At 43.1% G+C, this 25,389-nt stretch overlaps 1 protein-coding gene across 1 annotated transcript in view; it reads left to right on the plus strand.

Annotated features, from left to right (window-relative positions):
* GAS7 (growth arrest specific 7) overlaps positions 1-25,389 on the plus strand; it is a 68,317-nt gene that overhangs the window by 23,972 nt on the left and 18,956 nt on the right. Inside the window, exons 3-7 of the mRNA XM_067308104.1 lie at positions 2,021-2,092; positions 3,428-3,513; positions 7,116-7,169; positions 17,704-17,793; positions 20,140-20,255. Of these exons, the coding sequence (XP_067164205.1) occupies positions 2,021-2,092; positions 3,428-3,513; positions 7,116-7,169; positions 17,704-17,793; positions 20,140-20,255 (418 nt within the window). The remainder of the gene's footprint in view (positions 1-2,020; positions 2,093-3,427; positions 3,514-7,115; positions 7,170-17,703; positions 17,794-20,139; positions 20,256-25,389) is intronic.

Raw genomic sequence — 25,389 nt, forward strand, 5'->3', positions numbered from 1 at the left:
TAATCATGCACACATGTATTTTAAGCCAAGACAAGCTGACTCATAGAAGACAACTCTTATCAGTTGTTTCTTTCTCTGTTTATTTAGAACACATTCCAATCCTGCTTCATTAACAAGGCATGGAATTTATTAACTTACTACCCAATTCACAAAAAGCTGTCTGTAAAATTTAAATGTCTCCTCATGATTCATCAAAGCTTCTAGTCCACCAGACTTTACCCTTTCAAAAAAAAAAAAATAATAATAATATTTTTCTTTGCAACCAACAGAGGGCTGAAGTTTGGGAAGAAGGGGGAGGGAGGGAGAAGCAGGAATCGGGGAGCATGTCTTAGACCCAGCTACCTTCAAGGATTTAGGCATCACAGTGTTGTGGCATGGCACCTTACCCTATTTGCGATCCCCAGTTTGGTGCCCTTTCCTGAAATGAGGAACCTAAGGCAACCCTTGTGTATCCAAATGTAATGCAGAGATAAACCAGCACCTCCTTCTTTATTCAATAGCCCTATTAGAGATCTTGAAATGTAATATTACCATCATTTTTGTTACTCAGACAGGGTAGGGAGGCCTTATGTGTCCCACATGGGCATTCTGACTACCAGCCCCTAAGCTATTATTCATGGGGGCTCTCTTAGTCTCTCCTGCTTCATTTCAGCTAGCCCCTTTTCATCTAGAATATTTAGACAGATGTAGGTTTTCAGGTTTTGACAGGGCTAGATGTCTGCTGGTTGGGGGTTTTGAGAAACACAGTTTTGAAAAGAAGTGGTCCTTTGACTTGATTACACCAATTTGCTTATTTTCTTATTTGATACTGAAAAGTAGTCAGTATTATTTACTTGGCTTGCTACTAATACATTTATTCTAAAGGAATGCTGGCTTGGCTTTCTAGCTGGACTTTTACAGAAATTATGGTTTTAATCGCACTGTTTCTGCCATTTGTAATTTTTAGGAAGTTTAGCAATTAAATCTTCTCTGTTTACCGTGTGGTCAAAGATAGCTTCTTATTTGCTGAGAAAATGAGCAGAATGATTAACTACAGGTAAAAATGAAGGGAAAAAGGAAGAAGCAGCAGCAGCACTTTTTTGAGTATCAAAAGTAGTGTGACATACATTTGCACATCCCAGTGGCTAGAGGATCCCAGTGGAAAAAAGGAGGAAATTTGCCAGGGAAATAGCCTTTCCTGAGGAAAAAAGTGCTATGTTCCATGCATATGTCACTAAAACCATGCCCTTGAGTCATTTGCAGCTGCATTTCATTGCAGTATGGAGAAGCCTCCAAATTTCACAGTGCATAGCCTCTTTGCGCTGTTTAGCAAAGTAGGAAAAGCCCTCTTCCAGGCTAGAGTCTCTGCTGTCCCATTCCAATGTCCCGCTTCACACAAATTCAACATCCAGAATTTCCGGAATTTATTGAACTTACTCAGTTTACAGAATTTACTGAATCACTAAGTCATTTGTCTGGATGGAGGGCAGGGGCAAAAGTACTACCAAAATCCACGATCCTTGTGCCCACAACAAAAACGGTGGCTGACCGTGCTGTGGCTGCTATGGCAGGACATTTCTCCGTGTGAGCAGTGGTCCGCCAGGCTGAGGCTGATTTAACTACACCTGGAAATGCTGTCTGCACAGATCATGGCAGCAGCTCACAGACAGTCATTTCTGCATACAGCTGTACCACTCGTTTTTTCACCAAGCAAGGCCTTGGGGCAGACCTGAACTGGAAGAACCAGTGATGCAACTCTGAATCTATTGTATTCTCAGGCAGCGCAGAGACAGATGACTGATCCCATGCTGGCTGGGAAGGGAGTGGGGGCGGGTATGGGATGAGCTCCTGATGGCTCGGAAGCAGAGGCAGGAAGATGTGGGTGGATATGGGGAACACAAGGAGGTGCAGGCGCCTGCCTCACCGGGTGAGAACCTGGAGTCGGAAAACATTCAGGATCACAACCTGAGTGTCACAGGCGTGTAACTCTGATGTGTGCACAAGGCCTTGATTACACTTAATTGCTGTTTTCCTTGAACAGAGACAACCTGGGAGCGGCCGAGCAGCGTGCCTGGGACTCCAAAGAGCCCTGGGACACAGAAGAGCCCTGCAGGTATCGTTTGCTTGCTGTGTCTGATCACTGCATTGGGTAAATCTATTTTTCTGCCAGTCAGCAGAGCAAAGGAAAATGCTCTGATTTTGTGGGATTTATAGTTAATGTACACGGTCCTGTGAGTGCAGCAACATAAATGTGGTAGGACTTTCCTTCCTGATACATCTTGCCTATTGTTTGCCTACTGATACATCTTCTGGGCTGTTGTCTGGTCTGCTTAGAGCTGAGGTAGCGCATCTTTGGAGTGCATAGGCAGACTGTGGCCCAGTGAGTCAGCTGGCCAACCAGCTAAGGGAGGAAAAGATGAGGTTGTCTTTCCCCATCTGGCTTTCTGCTGAGGCAGGGGAAACAGCAAGGGCAAAGGAATGTGGGCTGGCTCTATGTCTTCTATATAGCTTATACATACAAAAGAAAGTGCTTTAGCATGTGGTAGTTACAGGGTTGGCCACTTCAACTCTGACCTGACCTGAAGTTGCTGGGAATCAAATAACAGAGAATTAGCAGCATAGTCATACTGAAAATTTTCAGGTATTACAGGAAGACAAAGCAAAGCAGAAATTATTGTGCAATAACAGGTGCTTAACTTAAAGGCCATTGCTGTAAATAATGAAGCCTAGATGAATTTTTTTGTAGAAATTTTTAGCACTGATGCCTGTCTTTACTGACAGAGCTGAGTGGGAAGTATGCTTGGAGGTTGTGCATTTTGATGTGGCCAAAGGATTTGTAACATAGTACAGTATCTTTTTCTAACCCAAGTTTGAGCATTATTCTTTACTCAGTATATTCCAAAAAGAAAGTACCTTATAGCTGTGTACATGATTGTTCTCTTTCTGAACCATAAACTTCTAACAAGGCCTGTTTTCTTGACATAAGGAGCCAATCTCCATTAAACTAGTGCTTTTTTTTATACGGAGAGACACTTTATTTCTTCAAACACTTCCTTTTACCAAACAGGGCTATGGGAACTATTTTGAGTTTTTGGGCCTCTTTTTCTTGGCTCTTCTAGCTGTATAATTCCTGTCATAACTCCTGATAACAGTCTGCTTCAGGATGCAGAGGGGAGAATGGGCCTGTGGGCTAAGTTTCAGCAACATACGTTTCTGGGTTCTTTCTGGGTTGGCACTAACACATCAAATTGGAGATTCAACTACAAATCTGTTGGGATTGGGAGAAGCATTCATATGTTTCTTAGATTGGAAGCAAGGAACAGTGGGAACTCAAAAAAGGTACCCTGATTTATACCTTTCTATTCAATTATGTGATCAGTTTTTAGAAGGTATATTTATGTATTTGCTACCTACAGTAAGCCTGCTAACTCTCCATGTGTTCTTACAGTGAATGGCTACCACATCTCTGGAACCCCAGTACATCAGCTGGACTCCAGTCATATGAGCCTCCGAAAAACCAGTGGGGACCCCCAGGTAAGTTCTGGGGAACAATCCAAACAATAGCATACAAGAAGAAATATGTGTCCTTTTAAATAGTTTAGGAGTCTTCCCAGAGCAGGAGGTCAAGATGCATTTTGTTTTAGAAACTGTCAGAGCCAACAGATTCATTGCATCTAGAAAAGTTAGTCTTTGTGTCCAACTGGTAAACTAGTACAAAATTCCAAGATGTTTTTGAGATTTTTGTCATATCACTCCTTTGTGAAAAATCCACTAGGCCAAAAAAAAACCCTCAGAAACAAACCAAGGGGAAAAGGCTTCACAACTGTTTTGTAGTCATTCAATTACCCCGTGTTGAACCCGGACATCACTGCAAAGATGATCATACACTAAACTCCCAAATGTTCAGTACCATTTCCTGTGATACAGAGCTAGGATTTCATCCACATGATCTCTGTAGAGAATAAATATTCTCTAGAAAGCTAGAGAAGATAAAGAGAGAGAGAAGAGAAGAGAGAGGAGAGAGAGAAGAAATACTGAGACTACATGGCCTCAATATTTTGAAATGCGGAATGGTCCAGTGGCATCATGCAGTATGTATATAACTGGCCTATGTGGAACCAGTCCCCTTCCCCTTCAGTCGCTGTGAATAACCCTGCAAATTTTCCTGCCACTCAAGCCTGTCTCCAGGTCAGTCCTGCCCACCTGAACCTGTCTCCAGGTCAGTCCCCTCTCTAGACCTGAACATCTGCTCATGTCTACATCTCATTTATATTTTCTTGCAGCTCCAGCCTTCTCTCCCAAAGACAGTATTCACAAAAAACTTTTCTGAAGCTTTTTATCAATTACTTCATCCATTTCTGTGTGTCCTTTTACTGGCCTCTCTCTGTGCCTTACACAGCCTGTGCCTCACCCACTTCATCATCCCTGGCCATTTTTCAAATCACTGACTCCTACTTCACTTGACAGCTGATTTCCCCAGGCTGTTTGTCCAACTTTTCAGTAAATATCCAAATATCCCTGCACTTCTTGCCCCACCTCATGTCCCTGAGAAACTCTTCCATACAGGTCTCCAAATGCAACACAGCGCCCTCTTCCAGCTCCTCCCTTAAAATTCTTTGCTGCCCTGATGCCTGCCAAAACAGCAATAGTTGAATAGCTGATGGGGCTAGTTTTCCACTGAGTTGTGTTTCCTTGCCTGCTGACTGTTGGGTTTTTTTTTCCCCCTCAGGTGTTAAATGACCTGAGTTCTCTATTTTATTTCTGTGCATTAACTCGTAGGTTCTTCTGCACTGCAACTCCTAAAATAAATATTTGATTTGTGTGCAGTTACCATGCTGAACTGTGTTGCCTGGCATTCCTTACTTCTTGGTCTAAATCATTTTGTGTTGTCTGCAAACTTTCCCTTCTTTGCTTTGACCCTCTTTCTCACCGACTGCCTCCTATCTACTTGCTTTCAGCCTTGCCTTACCACACCATGTGTGCTGTTTCAGCTTAGCCAATATTTCTGGTGTTGCTTCACCAGTTGATTCATAGCATTTCTCTTGATACAGTTCACTGCTTCAGCCTCCCTGCTCCTTCAGCATCCTTGTCAAACATCAGGCACTTAACTCTTCTATACTAGTTCTTCTTTGAGTATTTTACACGGTATTCTGTAGACAGAACATGTGGGAAGCTAAACTAGGTCAAAAAGCTTTTTAGAAACTGAAGTATAGTGCATTACCAGATCACCCCTATCTACACGTTTGTTGTGACTCTCTTGAATAAATTTGCAAGTTGTGACTTCCTTTAAAAAAGCAGTGTTAACCTTTGTGCAAAATAGCTTGTTTCTTAATATATCTGCTTTATAATGTTTTAGCAGTTAGCTTGGCATACCAGTCGATTTACTGAATCCCCCAGAACTATTTTGATAACAACATTTGCCACTTTCCATTTTTGTGGCATTGAGTCTAATTCAAGTTTACAACTGCAGTTTTGGTCAAATTCACATAAGAGATACAGTAGGAGTCCATTTTCCTGCACTGCTTTGCTTTGTTCACTCAACCACATCAGACTGACAAAAATCCCTTTCATAATTTCTCTCCTTCGAGGTACTACCACTGTCTACTTGGCACTTTCTTTTCATTACTCCTGCCATATGGGGTTTTCCAAATTAAAGTCCTGGTTTCATTCCTGCTTTCAACTATAACTAGGTCTATTACTAGTTGCTGGTGCCATTACTTCAAGCAGTGGTTTGTGTTCACACCCATTTGGGAGCCTCCTTTTCCTGGGAGCTGTGGATGCTTTTGCAGAAGAGTCCTTAGGAAGGAAAACACTTGACCATATACTGTTGATTTAAAGTCGGTGTTTTGCTGGAGCTCTCTGTATGGCCTCCTACAGTTTGCCAGTCCCTCTCCTAACTCTGCCACGGGCCATCCCAAGCTGTTTTGCCTTGACTGCCTAATTATCTCTTCGTGGCACAGACTTTCTGCTGCCAGAGAGCAGCTTCCAGGTACTCTCCAGGATGCATTCTTAGACCTGGGTAGCAGCCACCATGCAAACAAACACTGGCTAGATACTTTGGGCAAGCACAGCCACATTTCTTGGAAGCAGGTCAAGGGGGAAAAAGCCACGACTGTGAGCAAAACAGAGTTGCACTGTGCTGGGCACAGGGCCAGGCCTTGTTTACTGCTTCCTAGAGAGCAGCTCAATGCCGCCTGTTCAAGTTGTCACAACTGCCGCGAATGGAGCAGCAGAACAGCCATGCCGGCACGCCGCAGGCCAGCAACGTACCAGCGTGAAACCTGACTATCTTTAACCCTGGTCACTTTGCTGTCGATGTGACTTTAACCGGACATTCGGGTTGTAACTCACGAGGAAATCCCACTGCGCTGGATCTCAGCAGTTCCAGCTGAGGCTCAGCGCAGGCCGGTGCTGGGCAAATTCCCCTCCACTCCCACACAGTTTGGCCAGGCGCATCAGCACACTTCCCGGTGTGGGGGCTGATCCCGTGAGCACAGGGACAAGGGCAGGGGGGCCAGAGCAGCACGGCAGGCGGCAGAGCAGGTTAGTGACTCTTGGGAACGACGCTGGCAGTCCCCCGTGCACCCAAACGGACGGCCTGCAACAGCTTCTGCTGCCGGTGAGCGCCCAGCCCGGCGCCCAGCCCGGCGCGTGCCCTCCCTCTTCGCTGCCTCCCCTTCGGGGCCAGCACCAGCCCGGGGAGCGGAGCGGGGCGAGGGGCAGGCGCGTCCCTCGGGCCGGCCGCGGCGCTCGCTCGCCCCCGCCTGCCCCTGGCCGCGGCGCGGCGGAGCCGAGGGGCGAGGGGCGAGAGGCGAGGGGCGGAGCGGGGCGTCGGCGGCGCCGCCCCGAGGGCTGGGCCGGGGGCGGGGGGCGCGGCGAGCCGCCGGCTGCAGGCTCCGCCGCCCGGCTCGGCCCGGCCCGGCTCGGCGCGGCGCGGCGCGGCCCGGTTCGCCATTGGCCGCGCGGTCTGGCGGCGGCGCGGGGAGGCGGCCGCGGGACGACACCGCCGCCGCCCCCAGCCGCCGTCGAGCGGCGCCGGGCTATGGGGGCCGCGTAGCGGCGGGTCCGCACGGCTCGCTGCCGCCATGCTGGGCTCCGAGAGCGCCCTTGACGATGCGCCGCGCCTGTCTCCACAGAGCCCGGGCTCCCCGGCGGCGCCGCGGAGGCAGAGCAAGGAGAGCAGCCTGACGGTGAGTCCCCGCGGGGCGGCGCGGGGCGGGCGGGGGCGGCCCGAGCGCCTGGGCGAGCCGTCGGGGAGTGCGGGGGGCCTCGCCGGGCTGCGCCGCCGCCCCTGGCAGCGGGACGGGGCAGGCCGAGCCTCGGGGAGCGCGGCGAGGGGGCTCCGCCGGGAGCGCAGCCGTTGTCGGGGGGCCGCGGAACTGGTGCTCGGTGCTGGGGGCCGTGAGCCGGCGACACCCACCCAGCCCTGCGCCGGGGCCGGAGCGCCGGGGCTGGCAGGGGGGCGGCACGCCGGGTGGGAGGCAGGAGCTGGGCCCCGACGGCTCCCGAGGCTGCATCAGCAGGATCAGAGACTGCCCGTCGAGGGAGCGGTGCCTCTCCACTTGGCGCCTGTGAAGCTGCATCTGGAGGGCTGCAACCAGTTTGGCGTTCCCCAGCACACAAGAGACGTTGATGCAAAGGAGAGAGGCTGGTGGAGGCCGGCCAAGACGAGTAGGAGCTGGTGCGAGGGATGCGTGAGGGGAGGCTTGGGAGCTGGGTGTGTTCAGCCCGCAGAGGACAGGCTGAGGGAGGGTCTCGTTGCAGCCTTTTGGGCACGTCGAAGGGGCTCGCGGAGAAGGTAGAACCAGGCTCTTGTCAGAGGTGCGCAGTAAGAAGACAGGAGCGACGGTCGTGTTGTAACAAGGGAAGTTCCAGCTAGACGTAACGAACAAATTCTTCACCATGAGTAATTTTCTTGTGGTTAAGCACTAAGAGTCCCGGAGAGGCTTTGGGATCTCCATCCTTAGAGATTTTCAAAACATAACTCCAATATGATTTTTCTTATGATTCTGAGATGAATAGGAGGTAAGGAAGTAACTGAAAGTGGCAATGTACATTCTCCAAAGCTGCTGGCTCTGGATCAGGTGTCCTGAACACCTACTGAGCTGTTAGCCAATTTCTCTTTGCCCTTGCCCCAGAATGTCCTGAATACTTGCAGGGGTATTGAAAAGTTGAAAAAACAAAAGTTAAGGAGACCAGTCATTCCCTTCCAGACTGGAATTTTTCTCTTTTCTTCAAAGAGGTGTCAAAAGGTATTTTTCTGTGCCAAAGTGTCCAACTGGAGATTTGTGATAGAAAGTGTAGGCAAAGATTTTAGGTGTCAGTATGCAGTTAATCTTGCATTTGCTTTTAATCTTAATAATTAAATATAGCTGATTCAATTAAGGTGTTCTCAATATCGCATTTACAGACATTAATATCTTCTGTATGACTGGGGACCTCATCTGGAACATAGTTTGCAATTCTGGACTCCTCAGTACAGGAAAGATGTTTAAGAACTGGACGGAAATCAAAAGAGATTAACAAAAGTGACTGGAAATAGAATGGTTTATTTAAAAGAGAGTAATAAAGAAGATAAATGAGTAAACAATGATAAAGGAAAGGGAACAAACATGATTACAGCCTGCCAGCATTGGAAGGGTGTAAAATCCAAGGCAACAGAAGGAATAATTTAATGTTATACATTATTGCTTAACTGGATGACTGTTATTACAAGAAGGACTTTGTCTCATCTACATTATCAAGTATAGCTTGTTGCTTTAACCATCAGTGTGCCTAATTCCCTGATTTTTTGATGACGGTAGGTGAGGTTTCAAAAGGAACATGCATAGGTGTCTCAAATGGGACTGGAATGTAAGCCATGTAGATAGTATTTTCTGGAAAAAGAATTAAAATATCTTCAGTAGTTTACTCAGTTATCAAAATCGGTCTTTAGCAATGAAAAATGTGTTGTTACTAAGTTAATTAACGTATAGATAGTTTGGTACAGTTATGAAATAATTATAAGTCAACTGGTTTTGACAGATTTGCAAATGTCCTGGGGAATCAGCTGCAGGATCTTCAGGAATGTGGTAGCTGGGATTGGAAAACTGAACCATCTAGGTGGTTCACAGCCTTCTCCCTATCTGGGTCTGAGAGGCAGGAGCAGACCACAGCCTGAATGTCTTGTCCTGATGGGCTGGACATGGCCTCTGGGTAGAATGTTCTGTGTTTCAGAGCACCGTACAAATGTGAAAGCACTCATATTTCTGCAATACTTGCTGTTTCCAGGGGTAAGGACTCAGGTTGTTCACCGAGGGTGGTTTTCTAATGTTTTATCTGCTGGCCTGTGTGCCATCTGGTAGTGTCTGCAAATCAAGGAAGTGTTGAATGTTATGTAAGGATTGCCGCGCATGCATTTCTCCAGCAGAAGTCCTACGCTTTAAAATATGGTGCATCAGACAGACAAAAACAAGCTAATTTTAACAGCTGTTTGCCCCAAGCCATTGCTTGCATCAAGGAAGTATTGTGAAAGAGGGTATTCTGATACTTAGTATAAATGGCAAAGCAATGTAACTTTTACTTCCAGTAGGAGATTATAGTTGTTCAGCACTGCTCAAGCTGATGTTGGGCTGTTCTGGTTAACAGAGCGGTGGGCTTGTCCCTAGCTTGTGGTTAAATGGCTTTTCAGGTCTTTGAGTGGTCGGGAAGTAGCTTCCCTTCTTGCAAAAGGGAGTTGTGTGATTGATGTGGGGGTTTGAAATCCAGCAAACTTCCTTCCAAACAGCAATTCTGGGCTGTGCAAGCTGCTGAACTCTGTTAATGGCACCACCACCACCAGCCGCAGTCTAGCTGCTCTTTGTCTCGGTGCATTCAGCACAAGAGTAAGAATTTGTTACCACCTTCCTAGGAGTGTAGCTGCCTTTTATAAATTCAAAGAATAGGTTGGGAGCATGGGTTACTCTTGCTTTTGGCAGTCCTGAAAGTAGTTGTAAGCTAGAGTATTTCTTGTGCATATGCACCCAGCAAGAAGAGTAAGATGTTTTCTGTTCAGTAAACAGATGTTTCCAAAGCTGTTCATTTCCCTGCTTCCTTTGGAAAGAAAACTCCCTACTGGGGTTATAGCATAGAACCATTACAAAACCGCCATTTGTGCAAATTACTGATGCTTACTTAGGAAACAGAATTGCAGGCCTGTTGTCTGCATTGATTTTTCAGTGAGTTTCGAGGTGCATGTTGTTAGTTTTAACCTGCATGGTTTGCTATCCGATCTCTGAAGAGTCATTTCTCTGCCCATGTTATGCAGCCCAAATTTTGATTGAGAGACCTGTAAAAGCTGGAGCTCCTGCACCGTAGGTGAGGGAGATTTTACTGATAAAGAGCTTTTGGCAGGCTCTTGGGTATTGAATTCGTTTTTCTGTCCCTGCCCTGGAGAGATTAGGATCTGCTGTTTCTGAACATGCTGCAGAGTTCTTCCTTATTCCTCTAAGACTAGGAAGGAAGGAAAGGTGTTCAGGAATTATTCTTGCTCTAGTTCTGAGTTTAATTTATGGAATGGGCTCCCATGGTGATTTTTGATGTTATTCATAGCAACGCAGTGAAGATGATTTTCTTTCCGTAAGAAACAAAATTGTTTTCTTGGGTAAACTTGTTAATAAAAATGAAAACATTTGCGAATGACCCTTTAGAAACAAAGAAATCTCCGGGTGCTTTTCCTGTGATGCTGGGGGAGAACACCTCTTCCTAGCAACTGAGACGGTGGTGGTGGTGGTGGTGAAGAGCTCTGAGCATTGAACATGGGAGGAGGTGGGTGCAGGAGAGTGGGAAATAGTCTGTGTTTTTTCACAGTGTTAGCATCAAGTGCCTGAGCCAAATCAGGCACATACTCATCCCCAAGCTCCATTCCCTCTGGCTTCCTCCCTCTGTGCTAGGAGTGGTGGATCAGGATCCTTGTTAGCAGTCGTAACTTGTAGGTTGGGTAGCAGGTACCTTGCAAGATGGGCATAAGAAACATCCGCAGGTTTGTGTGAGCCATTGCATCTTTCTGTGGTGGGCAAGATTCAGGCTGCAATTTTGTTAACGGAGTTCACATTTATAATTCACGCGCATCGTTTGTGAGGCTGTGTGTTTCATCTGAAGAGCAGGAAACCTTCCAAATGTATCTGATAATGTTGTATTTCTGCATAATAAATTGCTTATGTGTGGGTTTCTTTCTGAAAAACACTTTAATGCCTTAACAAGGAAAGGCATGATATGGAAAATGCCAACATTTATATTACTTACATTGGACACATAAATGAATGTGTGCTGCAAAGGAGAAGAGAGGGTAGCCTACATGTAATGGCTTAGTATTTTGTGCGGCTTTGCTCTGCATCTCTGATTACCACAATATGAGGGTGCTAGTGATTCAGTTCCATTCTCCATTCCACCCTGGCATTGATAATATGGCTGAAGCTATCAGAAATTCCTTGCTTTGGTGTTAGGGCACTGACCAAATCATCTCTGGACCTTTCTACAGATAAAATAAATAAAGTGTGTTCCTAAACACTTTGGGAAGCAGAATCTAGCCCTCAAAATAGGAACTGTCTGAATTTTCTTTGTTAAAGTTTAAAACTTTGGTTGTTTGTTTTCCATTTCTGTTCTACCTCAGGCACAGTGGCACTCTGCAGGCACCTAAAACCATTTGTAATTTCTTGGTATTAAAGTTACCTAGTTACCTAGCTTCAGTATAGGCATGCCTGGCCTTCCCTGTCTTGATAGAGTTAAAGCTGCTCAAGACTTAGTTTCTGCTTAAGCTTTCCTGAGGTCTCCAGCCTTTGCATTTGTCTGTTTTGCCAGCATGGTTCCATTTTGGTTGGTGACTTTAGAGTACACTCATTGGAGTGAGCTGTTGTACTTCTTGTTTTCAGGTCTCAGTTGAGGTTGTAAAGCAAATGCTAGAGTTAAACCAAACACAGCTTGGCCAGATTGCTTAAGGTGCTGAGATTGTGCAGAGGTCAGGAAAAAGAACTTGCGTTTCTCAGTTGAAGAAATGAATAAATATGTTGCCCCTCTTTAGCGTCTTCGCTTCAGCATGACAAGGTAAGCTTACCTGCTCTCTGCCAATTTATTTATGTGTGTCTTATGTAATAAATACGTAATTGATTATCTAAGCCTTGATCAAATTATCCTTGTTTTATTTATGTTGTTTGGCATTGTCTCATTTACTGGGGAGTGCTGATAGCTACTTCAAAGCCTCCAGTGTACTCAAATCTGTTAAATGCATGCACATGTTCAAACCATCAAGGTTTATTGTTACCAAGCATACTGTTTTGGTACAAATCCTGTACAGTCATCTGAGTCCATGCAACTTTTCTTCTTTTGTCACCCTTTTACAACGCAAACATAAGCAAGAGACACCTACAAAGTAAACGGCTCGTTTTACCATCACTGCAAATACACTCATGTGAAGTATGAGTCGGAATATTTGTGTAGCTGCAAAGTGAAGAATTGCTTTTGCTCCTAATCGGTATAGAGGCAAAAGTATTTTCCTCTATTTCTTGAGTTTGGTACACAACAGAGAAATGCATCAAATAGTGTTGCTTGTCTCCTTTTTTTTTTTTCCCCCCATCAGCTTTGTTGTCACCATATTTTTTGCAGCATGTCTTCTCAGCCTATGTAAATTTTTCTGATCTTGGCAATCCAGCGGCTCTAACAAACGTATTATGGTGTCATTATTGTTCGGTGACAGCTGAAGGTATGGGTTGCTTTCCTTTTGTCAGTTTGCTTAGCATATGCGTGGAGTACTCCTTGCTGTTGTCTTTGAACTGAGGTTGCGTTGTTGCAAGCTGACAACACAATTATTTTTATTAGTGAACAGGTCGATGAGGCCTTAATATCATAATGAGGTTGATTATCGTCTGAGCTGGTCCAAGCAAAATCTGCCTGAACATAATGCAAGTCATAGTGCCTTGTTTTCTCTTAAAGTTCTGTAGCCCTGTCATTAGGTCGAGGTACATATTTTAATTTGCTTGGTTTCTTGCTAGCAATTATAGATGTAAAAATCACTTCCTGCATGATTTTCATTCAGGCCTTGTTGGTTAGTCACCATTGTTGAAAGATATTAGCACTTTTATTGTCTTGCTGTGTGAATTTGGATTTTGCACTTAACCTGATCCACCATCAAGTACAGTACATCTGTTACCTTAGTCAGGATGTGGTTATTTTCTGTGTGGCAGTAATACAGTTAGAAGGACCACTTAAAACACAGAGCATTCTCTGTAAGACCACCGATGACAGGGTAATCTTCTGAGAGGGAAAAACCAGAATGCCTCCCCCTTTCACTGTGCAAAATTGATGTTCCTGATTTTGAGATGTGAATAGTTTGTGGTGTGTCCCCCACCAAAATTTATGGAATCTCTCTGCCTGTTTTACTTTCTACTGCTACTTATTTTTAATTTGCTTTTCTGTTTCCTGAGTTCCTGTAGCTTGGCAGGCATGCCCTCAAGAGACAGCACCTTGTCTCTGAGGTCCATGAGGTGTTGACATGTAAGCACATGCAGTGCCTGTCCACAGGGCAGTGTTTCAGGCTACCTTCAGTTGGAGCTAGAACCAGAGTGGACTATGGTTGTCTACCCAAAATATTCATTGAGTGAGTGGGAGATGGTTAAATCCTCAAAGCCAGAAGCTATTGAAACCTGTGTCTCACATCCCATCCCTACATATGGGTGCATAAAACAACTTATTGCTAACCATAACCATTTCCTTTGTCTTTGCTGTCAGAAGATGACCTACGTTGTTTCTCACTTACACTAAGCAGTTGGCCTTTGTGCTAAATGACAAAGCAGTTGTATGCGGGTTTTGAGGATGCTTTATTTTTTTTAAGGCAAAACTACAATATACTGTATTATTTCAGAAATAGTATGTGACCGTGTCAGTGAAGAAGCACAGTAAGGAACAAGAGCAGCTTGTGATCAGCCATTGCTTTAGTCTTGGTAACTTATGTAATAAAGTACAACCTTTTCTTTACCTGCAAGGTGTGTTGTCATTTCGTGTTGTTTCAACTCTGTTCCGGGTCAGTGCATGTCAGAGGCTGTCTGGTTGTCTGTGCCCTGAAAGTAGCAATTTGGCTTGAAGTTTCTAGCTGGTATTTTTAAAACAGGTAAAGTTGATCAGTTCTAAAACTCACTGCAGGGAGTGAAAAGAGTTAACCTTTTTCAACAGAGTGTTAAACTAATACGTGTTTGCAGCCCCTTATATTTTAACTGCCTAGTACCTGAGAGCTGCTCAAGAAACCTTTCCTTGTTCTGGATGTGCACAAAAGAAAGGTGGCCAACCAAGTCCTTGATCATCTGAGAAGATGCCAGCTTTGGTTGGATCCAGTATCCACTCTTCAAATTGCAACATCTGCTTTTCAATCCCTTTTGATTTGAGAGAACAGAACTCTTTAGTATTGCATGATTATTGCTGGGTCACTTGACAGATTATTGAGAAACACTGATGAAAATTATAGATGTCCTTAGAAAAATTTTTGTTCTTTGTTTTTGGGGTATTCTTTTTTCTTCCTGCTCTTTCTTGTTTTGGAATCACTAGAGGCAATTAATGCAAAATGTGTATTTGATAAAACTAACAAGTGTTAGTCCACCCCAAAGCACCTGTAAAGGCATGTGATTTGAATGGGCATATATAAAGCTTTTCTTGTAAAGATTTGCCAGGGGGGAGGGCAGGAGGGAGGGGATAGTGGGTGCCTCTGTTTCCTGTTTGTGAATTGTGGATGGTGCTCTTTAAATTACAGACAAACTGTGAAACTAGACTTGTTCATGCTCACAAGCCTGAAATAATGCTGTGATGAGTATCAGAAGAAAATTCCTTGAGAAATTTAGGATTTTAGGTGTTAGATCACAGGCGGTAAATAAACACAGATACATCCGCTAAACAGTGAAACTAAAAAAGAAGGAGTTGTGAATGCGTTTTCAGGAGATTCAGGAGATTTCATGTTCTTTATATAGACCTTCTGTCCAGGAGACCCTTTCTCAGCTAGATGATGTAGCAGAGAAGGTATCTTCCACAATTTCCTTCTTAGACATTGATTAAGGTTTATAGTTGAAACTTAGTTTGCATTACTTTCTTTCTAAACACTGGTATCAGAGTAGCGTGTGCTTAGTGTTGCATCTTCTCTATCAGGACTCTCTGTAAAGCAGGCAGGAGCCAGCTCAAGCACTGAGTAGCTGTTCATATATAAAATGGACCCTCCAAAATGAGCAAAATCACATGATATTGCTTTTACAGGTGGGTGGGTGGGTGTCCCATAGTATTGCAGGTTACATTGTGACTGGATGCAAGAGATAGTGAAAGAACATCTGCCTGGGGACTGTTGGACAGGCATTCGTCCCACTCTCCCTTTTCAGAGGTGTCAAAGTAGTTTTCATTTGCTTGTTATTATGGGATGTTTTGAGGTGGATGAGCACTATGGCACCTGCTGCAGTGTATTTCTGATCCATACTTGCCATATACTGCTCCACTGGCTCTGGAACCATGTGGTCAAGTTTCTGAGCACTGTCATTGTTGCAGTGATATCTCCTACTATTGTACGGTAGCTGTCCTCTCATTTAAGTACATCTCTGGGCTTGGCTTGACACAAAGTTCTTTCTGCATCTAGGCAAAGAAGTGGCACACACTCATAGCTGTTTAGATGTACATATTGCTGGCTTTTCTCCTGTGCGTGAGCTTATTCTAGAAGATTATAGGCTCTTTTTGCAGGCTTTTAGGTCTGGTGGTCCCTGAATTGAGAAGGGAAGATAACCTAACCTACTTAACCAGTAAACCAGGGCAAAGATGGGCTTTCAGTGCCATCCTGAGATAATTGAGATGACAAGGAAGAGGCAGGAGAGAAGAAGGTTAGCAGAGACGGAAGGCTGCCTCTGGAAAACCTCCATCATAAGTGGCCTTTGTGCTTGACACTGTGATAGTGATTCAGGTCAGCCTAGGATAATGAAGGTGCCTCTTCACAGAAGTCTAGGCAAGCCTAGCTGAGTATGACTCTTTACTGATGTAGCCCATCATGCCTTAGGAAACCTTGAATGCCTGGACAAGAAGTGCTGTGTGGAAGTGTTAGCAGAAGAGTTTGCAGTCCTGCAACTGTCTCACGCATGTTCGGCTCTGAACTGAGTTGAAGTTTTGTAATTCCTGATATGTTCTGGTGCGGGAGCATGGAAGAGGTGGGAGGTGCTTTCACCAGCACTCGTTGTCCAGAAGGAACTGCTGTTTGCAATGGGTGCCCTGTTGGAGGCTTGACTTTGGCTAGGAGACCCAGTCTTACTGTCGCACAACTGCTGAATGCAAAACTGATGGTGAAGTTGGAGTCACAGTCTCTAAATTCCTCCTGGTCAGATCAAAGTAAGGTGAGAGATGGAAAGGAAGTTCAGTGGGAAAGATCTGTAGCTAAGGGTCTAGCTAAGGTGATTGCCAAAGAAACCACAAAGACAGGGTCTTGAGCCTGCTGTTGAATGGAGTTGGAAAGCTCTGGAAACGATGATCTTTCTGGAGAAGGGGGATGAAGAGTCTGTCAGAAAGCTCTTGCATTACATATAGGACAGCCACTGAAACTTTGGCACGGGCAAACAACAGGGAGCCAGAGCGAGATTGTTGGAACAGCGCTATATCCACTAGTGATTTTATATACATTGATCTGGCATCGTTAGTTTATACTAGGTCAGCACTTCGCAGCATGTTGCTGTGTCTTTTTGATCCTCTCCGAATAGCCTAAAGGCAGATTTACTGCTTGTTAGCAGCACTGCCTGAGGTCTGCCTTGAACATTTAATTAAGCAAAGAAAAAGCATGCAGTTACATTTGTGAGTCTCTTCCATCCCTAATTTATGTTAATCCCTTGATTAATATAAAAGTACCCATCGTGCCTGATGAACCCATTGGCTTGGTAAGAGGGACTGCTTTTAATGTGCCTGCCCCACAGGGATTTTAGGACAGCATTATTTACCGAACACTGACTCTTGCTGATGCTTCCCCTGAAGGGCTTAAGTAAGTCTAGAGTTATTCTGCAGTAGTTGTCACACTCTTCATTTACCCCCTGCTTTTATCAGGCTGCATTTTTTAGTGAGATAACTTAATGAGAGCTTGAATGTTTTTATGCCTTTTTTTAATAACTGTATAATGAGTTCTCACAAGGTGCTGTGTTTTTTGCATACTGAAGCTTAGCTGAATTTAGAGTTTCTGTCCCTTTTTGCAGGAGTATCACCTTCATCTGAAAAGGTCTTTGAGATAGATTGAAGGGCTGTGCACTGAAAAAATAATACCTTTTTTGTAATTCTGTAGGAAACAAAAGTAGTCAAGATTTTCGGATGAGATTTGCCATTAGCAGTGGCTTCAGTGCCGTTTGCTGCTCATGGTACTATTAGGTGTTTCTTTAAAAGCTTGCGTTTCTTTTGTTCCTTTTTTCTACCACAGGTTTGTTAGGGATCTAAGAGGGCTCCTTGTATAGTAGCTTTCAGAACTGAGCAAGTTTTCTTCATGTGAAACTGGTAGTTTGTTTTCCTTGAAGCTGACACTGCAGCTTGCTCTGAGGAGCTTTCTGAGAGTGCTTATCTTCTGTTTCCATGCAACAACTAATTTGTCTTTACTGACATGCATTCACAGTAGATTTTCTGGTTGGAGTGTGCGTATATAACCTTTTATTTGCATATTTCTCATCAACAGTTAAATTTGCACTGCCTTCTAACTGTCTTTTGGGATTTCTTTTTTTTTTTTTTAAGATAAACTGTGTGACCTTCCCCCACCCTGACGTAATGCCGGAGCAGCAGTTGCTGAAGCCTTCAGAATGGAGCTACTGTGATTATTTCTGGGTAAGTAGGCAGCCAGCCACATGCCATATTGCAGCTTTTGAGCTTCAGCAAAAGTGAAACAAATAGCTTGACTTGTATTAAAAGGTACTTAAGAATTTGGGCTGAACTTCAATGCATTAGGGCAGTGTGAGGGAGAATGCAGAAACCCGGTGAAGATCATGTAGAAACCATCTAGCTGGTCTCAGAATGTAGAAAATTGTTAGAAGAGTGCCCAGAAAGGCAGATTGAGCTTGTCCAGCTGGAAGCTTTGGTCACAAAATGGAAAGGATGTGGGAAAAACTAAATATCTCAATATCTCAGCCAGAAAGGCTGTGCAATGGGAGAGAGAGGGGACAGAGAGGTGGATGACAAACGGAATATTTAGTCAGTGTTTCTCAGAAAACAAGAACTAGGGATGTACAATGAAACTAGAGGTATCATTTAAAACAAGCAGTTAGTCATGAACTTTGTGAATGCATCAAATTGTACAGATCATTTCCACAGAATATTGTGGAGGCCAAATGATAAATAGTGGGTTTTTTTGTTTGTTTGTTTGTTTGTTTGTTTGTTTGTTTTAAAGCATGAGATTTGTGAAGGACAGGCCCATTAAATTCAGTAAGTCAGCTCTTAAATCAGTTTGTTCAATGCAGCCTTCAGCACGAGGAATCTACAGTGGCTGTGTATTCTGTGTATGCCCTCATATTTTTAGCTCCACTGCTAGAGGCAGCATCCTGAATTAACCTTTCGTTTGTTATGATACAGTTGTCCTTAAGTGTGGAGTTGATAGAAAAATTCCTCCACTGGAAAAGTCTCCTTTTTTGAGGAAATATTGCCCCAACAATGGAAATTTTATGAATTGCACATGTGTTTTCAATTAATGACTGTTTCAATTTTTAAAAAATCAGTTTCATTTAAAAAAAAAAGTTTGGTTGTTATAGCTTCAACAACACTTCCACTCTTGAATACTCAGCATTTCTGTTTTAGGCCTGCGCAGGAGATTATGACAAATTGCAGTAACTTACTAAAATACACTAACATAATTGTAAATGATTATGTTGCTATGTCAAAGCTGATAGTTTCTTCGGTTGCTTCCAGTCTTACAATCCTAGTAAGCCATAGAATCAGAAATGGCTTGTAGGCTTATTTCTTGCATATATGTCTTTTAGAAGATACTGCTATGCTTGGTTCTTTCCATCTAAAATAAATCACTGTTTGGCTTCTTGACTGTTTTTGGTCATGTCCTGCTCTCAGTGGAACTTGGCTGAAAATTGCCTTTGCTCTGCAAACTTTTATCCTTCCATAGCTCTACTCCCAGGACTTCCTTCTCATTCAGCCCTGTAGTCCGTGACCTGTCTCTGACTCACTCTCCTTCTTTGATCAGCTCATCCAGTTGTCTCAGGCTTGTAATGTCTTGCTGCACAATATCTAGCATGTGGCCTGCATGTGGCCATACATTTTAGAAGTGTCATGCATTGATTAATGTGGCATTTTCTCTGTGTGTATGTATACAGCACCCAAGACATGGGAGCAAATCTGTGCTCCTTAGGGAAGCATTCTCTGAACCTGTATGTTAGAAGTGGGTGGGAAATGGAGTTGTGAATTAATGAAAAGCAGAGAGAGAAGAGAGCAAAAAGAACAGACAGAGGGAAAGAAGACTATTGTTCCTTGTAGCAGTCCTGAAGTCAAGTGGAGCAGGGGGTAAAAAGGGCTGTGTAGCAAACGAATAATGAAAGACTGAATGAATTGCAGTAAAGGAAGCTATTGAACAAGTTGCTGTTTTACTCTGTTTTACAGTAAAGCTGTGCGGTCTGGTTATATTTCTTTGGGTGCAGATCAGTTAGGGTAGAATTTTACAATTTGTTGAAGCTCATTTAAAATTGTGCTGCCACTGGAAGGGGCTGTAGAGTCCTCTCCTCTCCTCCAGCTCTGTGTTCCCGTAAGTTCCCTTGTGTTAGCTCCAGGATCCATTTTTTTTTTTTTTGCAGGGTTGAGTTTTCAGGGCTCATGCTTGCTGGAGCCAGCCCATGGGAGTTATCAGGTATGAAAGGCCATGGGCAGAAGGGAAGGCAAGAATGCTGTTTTGGCCGCAGCACAGTCTTACGCTAGTTTAAGATATCTGTAAAACTTTGTAAAAAAAAAAAATCTGGGAGTAAGAGGAGGGGGAAAGAGAAATTGTTGATATGTTCCTCTGAGAGGGGTTGAGATGTTGCAGTTAGCAGCTTATATCACAGGAGGTGCTTCCTGCAAAATGCTATTTTGACATTGTTGTTGCCTGTTGCTCTATGGAGGGCTCAGACTGCCTTTAAGAACTGCTTGTGTATATTTTTGATCCCCATATCTTTTCGTTGAACTTCCTTTTCCTTCCAGGCTGATAAGAAGGATTCACAAGGGAACAATACAGTATCAGGATTTGAAATTCTTCTTCAAAAGCAACTTAAAGGGAAACAGATGCAGAAAGAAATGGCAGAGTTTGTTCGAGAAAGGTAATTAGCACTTTGCTATCAAATTAAGCATTTCCAGTAATATATTTTTTTCTTAGTTATTTCTTATGTATGTTAATCACTTAGCTTAAATTGTGTAAAAGATATGCTACCAATTCTTAAAGCACACTGAATATTTCTTTAATATCCATCCACACTCTCCAGTTTTCCAGAGGTACAGTTCTCTCTCCTATTTCTTACTGTGCCAACCTCAGTTAGCCTTTTTAGATGGGGGTAACCAAGGAGATTCTAAACTATAGATTCAAGGGAAAAGCATGGGTATGGGAAAAACAGAGTAGAAATGACATTTAGAAAAGAATCTTTTTATCTGAAAAATAGAGAAGCGGTTTGTTGACATGGAGCATAGGTGCAGTTTCTAGGAGAAGATATAAAAAGCTATCACCTGGGACTTAAACTGGTTATGGAGGTGAATGCCATATATAGATATTTAGAGTGAACCTGGAGTGCTATTCATGGTCCATTGCTCTGCTGAAACGGTAAGTGTACTGCACCAAACAAGCAGTTTATAGATGTTCGGTTGAACGTATGTACAGGAGTGATATGGCATTACTCATAAGAAGTGTCACCAGTATTTGAAATCACTTGTCATGTGTCCAAGCAAGTATAAATCATCTTGAGGATGACTCTCAAAACTTGAGAACAACCCATAGGGAACAAACTGTGTTTACTGCTGAGAGAGTGGCAGAGCGATTTGGATTTTCACTTCTGGAGTGTCTGCAACAGTTGATGAAGCTACTGTCCTGAGCTATTGCCTCACTATTGGTGCTTGCTTGTATTACTTTCCTGCTCAGCTGCTGCAGTCACAACTTGGCTATGCTGATTTAAATCAGTAGTGGTGGGAGCCATGAATAGGCCAACAAACAGGAATCTGCACTGGAGTTTATGGGGCAGTTTGATCAGGCAGAACTTATAGGTAGGTGGTTTTTGTTTGTGGTTTGCTTTCTTTCTCCCTCAACTCTCTTTTCTAGTAAGATGGATGTGGCAGCAGTGGAGAAATACGAAGTATAGCACAGCCAGTAAAGACTGATACAGGAGCTGCAGAATGCCGAACATCCACATTTGGTTCCTTATGCCTTTGACATAACAGGATCTAAAAGACAGATGCCTGTATGATTCATGAAGAACTGACCAGAAAAACCAGGGAGAAGAAAGGACTGGTGCTAAACTATAAGATGAGGAGAAAGCAAGCAGAATTGTGTAATAGGAATGGCCAGGAAAAAGAGGGGGAAAGCTGCTCCAAAGAGAGGATTATATAATGAAATTTGACAGTAACTAAAGAAAGGAGCATTCAAGAAGGAGGGAAAATTGGTGTGACATGCAAATAGGCTGGCTAGAGAGAGAAGAAAGCAGTTTTGACACTAGGAAGAGACATGTCTGTGTTGTTACTAGAGGAGTAAATAGGCATGTTATGAAAGAAAAGACAGAAAAGAGTTCAATGGCTGCTGGGAATAGAGAAGGTTTGGAATTGACGTTGAAGAGGATCTAGATGGGAGTTATAAAAAGATTTTTTATTTTTTTTTCCCATTTGGAACAAATGATTCACAGGTGCTCTGTATGGAAAAGAAGGATGATGGTGTCAGGCTGCAGAGATTGCTTAAGGAAATAAGAGCTCAGGCCTTTAGTGGCAGCCTTTGCATCTCTAACTAAAAGGGAAGCAATGGTGATTAGATTTGTATGATGATCATCGGGTGGCTCAGGGAATACTGCTATCAAGATCATTTCAGAATGTTTAACTTGTAGGAATTATTCATGTGCAGAAAACGTCTCTCCATCTATACATCAGCCTTCTGTAATTGAGGCTCAGACAGCTAAGAAAAAAGGCTTTGTATAGGAAGCTGGAAGACTATGAGAATTTTACATTTTCTTCTGCTTGACACACATTCAGGAAGGATAGAAACTAGGTAAATAAAGATACAGCAATCAGAAAAGAAAAAGTAGAGGATGGCAGGTAAGATGATATATTTGGCCAATATTTTGACTTTTCTGACTGTTAATTCTCATATGCCTGTAAAGAAAAAATGGAGTGTTTCTACACAAAGATAAGGAGGCTGGATAATAAAATGGAGGAATTGAAACTCTTGGTACCAGATCATGTAACTGGGCATAAATAGCAATAGCAGACACGTGGTAGAGTAGTACTCATTTGGACATACAGTGACTGAAGAGAGAGGTAAAGACAGAAGAAAGGTTAGAGAGGAGAAGAAGAAAATAATTGCAGACCTAGTAATGAAGATCTGTTAGAAGTCCCCAAGTCTGACTTGAATAAGAGAACAATAATCTTTAAAAGTCTATGGTAAAAATAGTCATGAAGTTTCCTTTATATTTACAGACAACCTTTTTTTTTTTTTTCTGGATTAGAATAAAAGTGCCAACAGTAATAGCAGGGCCTAGGTATTCTCAGACATGGTAATCAGATTTCTTTATCAAATGAAGAACAAGAGGCAATACTTATTTAGAATTAGTTTATTGAGTAGATGCTTTTAGAGAAGCTGCTTGTAAATAGTAATATTAAACTGAACAATTATGTGTTCATTCGGTTCTTGTTGAATTGCAAGGTAGACAAAATTAGGATATAATTAAGGCTTTGAATTTTAATAAGACAGACCTCAAGAAAGGGAGGAAAATAATTAGGAAGTTGGATAAACTGAAAGTTCAAGGGTGGGGGTGTAAAGGATAGAAGGAATTACTTAAGTCAGAAGTGAAAATATGGTCCAGCATTTGCATTCAAGCAAACATTCAAAAACCTGCAGACCTCCCTAAATAGCATGAGTCTATCAGGATATTAGGAGTAAACTGTTTTGTTTTGTTTGTTTGTTTTCAAAGGAACACTGTCATGAACTTTTGGCCATTCACAAGTTTTAGTTGAGCTGGGCTGTGCTTAGAAAACTGAAAATATATAGCAGAAAATTATTTAGCCACCTGAAATGAAAACATAAGATGGAGAACAGCTTTACTGAATCTGATGAAGATCTGTCTAGCCTAGTGACTTTAATCTGACCATGGCAGTACTGAGTGCCTAGGAGGACAAGAGCATGAGAGTCTTTATCCTCCCAGCTTCTAATGATCAGATGTTTGGGGATTTCCACAGCCAGAATCTGCATAAAGTCTGTCATGTTCAGCAAGTACTTGTAAACCTATCTTCCACTGTTTGTCTAATCCTTTTGAGTCTATTTGTATTTTTGACCACTGCAACATTTTATAGCAATGACTTCTGCAGTGCAGTTATTAACTATAGAAAAAAGTACTTCTCCTTTTGTTGTCTGATAATTTCATTGCAGCTTCCTAATCTGGAGAAACAGTGTAAAAATTTTCACAGTCACACAACTGACAGGACTGTAGATGTCTGTCAGATCTCCTCCGCCACATCTTCTCCATGTTCCCCCATGTTGTCTTAATCTATTTAGCTTCTTCTTGCATGACAGTCACATCAGATCATCCGTATCTCCCTTTTCTGTATCTCTCTAGTTTTGCTAAAGCCATTGTAGGATAGCGTGACTGGAAAAAATGATTTAGGTATGGGCACACTATGTACTCTATTTAAAAAAAAAAAAAGGTGTAAGAGAGCAGGGAATAAACATCTGAAGAACAGCTAGAACTAATAAAGTTAAAGGATAACAGTGTCACAAAATCTAATGGACAGTATTGGTCAAAACACACTTAGAAATGCTTCTAACTACACAAGGAGTGAAATTCTGAATGTTTTCAAGCAAGTAAGTGGAAACAAGAAACACAGGTTTTTTTAGTGTGAAGCTGGATATATTTATAGAGTAACAGCATAAAGAACAGGGAAGTTTCTAGAGGTACACTCACTAAGCTTATGAGTCTCTATATATCTGGTGTTTCACAGTAATTATAATCCAGTGTTTGCAGGCTGTTTATATCTGCCAGAGCCAGGAGGGGATTTTTTTCCTCTTTTGAGTATACCTTCATCTCATTTTTTAGCTTCCAATGATAAGTTCAAGATGGTTTGGCCATAGGGTGTGACAGGATGCAAGATTGGGGTGGGGGCCATATGTGTCTTAAAGCTGGGGCTCTGAAACAGGAACTAGTTTACCTTTTTGCAGTTATTTGATGAATGTTTGGCTGCAGCCACTTGTTCCTTACACCTTGCCAATGCATTCTGCAGTCTTAGTCGTGCCAAATGACAAATTATGTTTGTTTCTGCCCTGAGATTTCTGTCCTGCATTTAGTTGGCCACACAATCAGATTTTTAGTTTTTTTACAAATGATTTGCTGTTTGTGCTTGGAAGAAAAAATGAGTGCTTTACGGTTTAAGTAATTTAGGTGCTTGTTGAGTATGTATGTCTCTTGTTCACGTTTAGTGCTAAATAATTGCCAGGCTTGAGGTTCAGAAGGTATTTTCCCCTGAGTCAGACTGATGGGACTTCTGAACTCTTTTGCTTCTCTCTCTGTTATGGCCTATAATCCTTTTCTAGGCTCCTCTAGCAATATTATCTAGAAACTCCCTGCTTTTGCAGGGAGCTAGATATAGGTGAAGCCCTTGATCTCTCTTGCTGTTTTTCTCTGGCACATTATAACTGTAGTGTTGGTCTTGTTATAGCAGGCATGGGAAGCAGCACTTGTGGTATGGGAGTGAGGAGCAAAGGTAAGCTGCACACTGTGAATATGGGCAGTTGGAGACGAGGCAGGGCCCCAGGGATCAACCAGCAGGTTGGCTTGGGAACAGAGAAAGTCATTCTTAGAGAGAGGAGCTATTTGATGAGAAATTAGTCAAAATCAGTGTATTTTCTTTTTTGAGATGCTCTAAATGGATGAATTTGTGAGAAAAGCACTGCAAGATAGTGATGTAGATATTAGAAAACAAGTGATGTTGGTAGGAAACCTGGTTAGGCATAGTGCTGCTGGTGTACCCTGCTCACTCTGCCGGTTCTGTGCCCAGGCTGATGAGGTGGCAAATGTGGAGTAAGGTGCTGGCAGTCAACTCCTTGGTCACAGCCAGAGACTATGATTTGGAGCCTTTGAGTAATGGAGGCAATTTCTGAGTTGTGTTGCTGTAGATTTAGTATTGGGCCAGCTGTTTTCGTTCTCATGGGAGGGAGAGGATGATCCCATGTGCTGGGTGAGGCCTCTAGTTCTGCAACTTAACCTCTGCAGA

Source organism: Apteryx mantelli, chromosome 19 (assembly GCF_036417845.1).
Source record: "Apteryx mantelli isolate bAptMan1 chromosome 19, bAptMan1.hap1, whole genome shotgun sequence".
NCBI classification, from domain to species: domain Eukaryota; kingdom Metazoa; phylum Chordata; class Aves; order Apterygiformes; family Apterygidae; genus Apteryx; species Apteryx mantelli.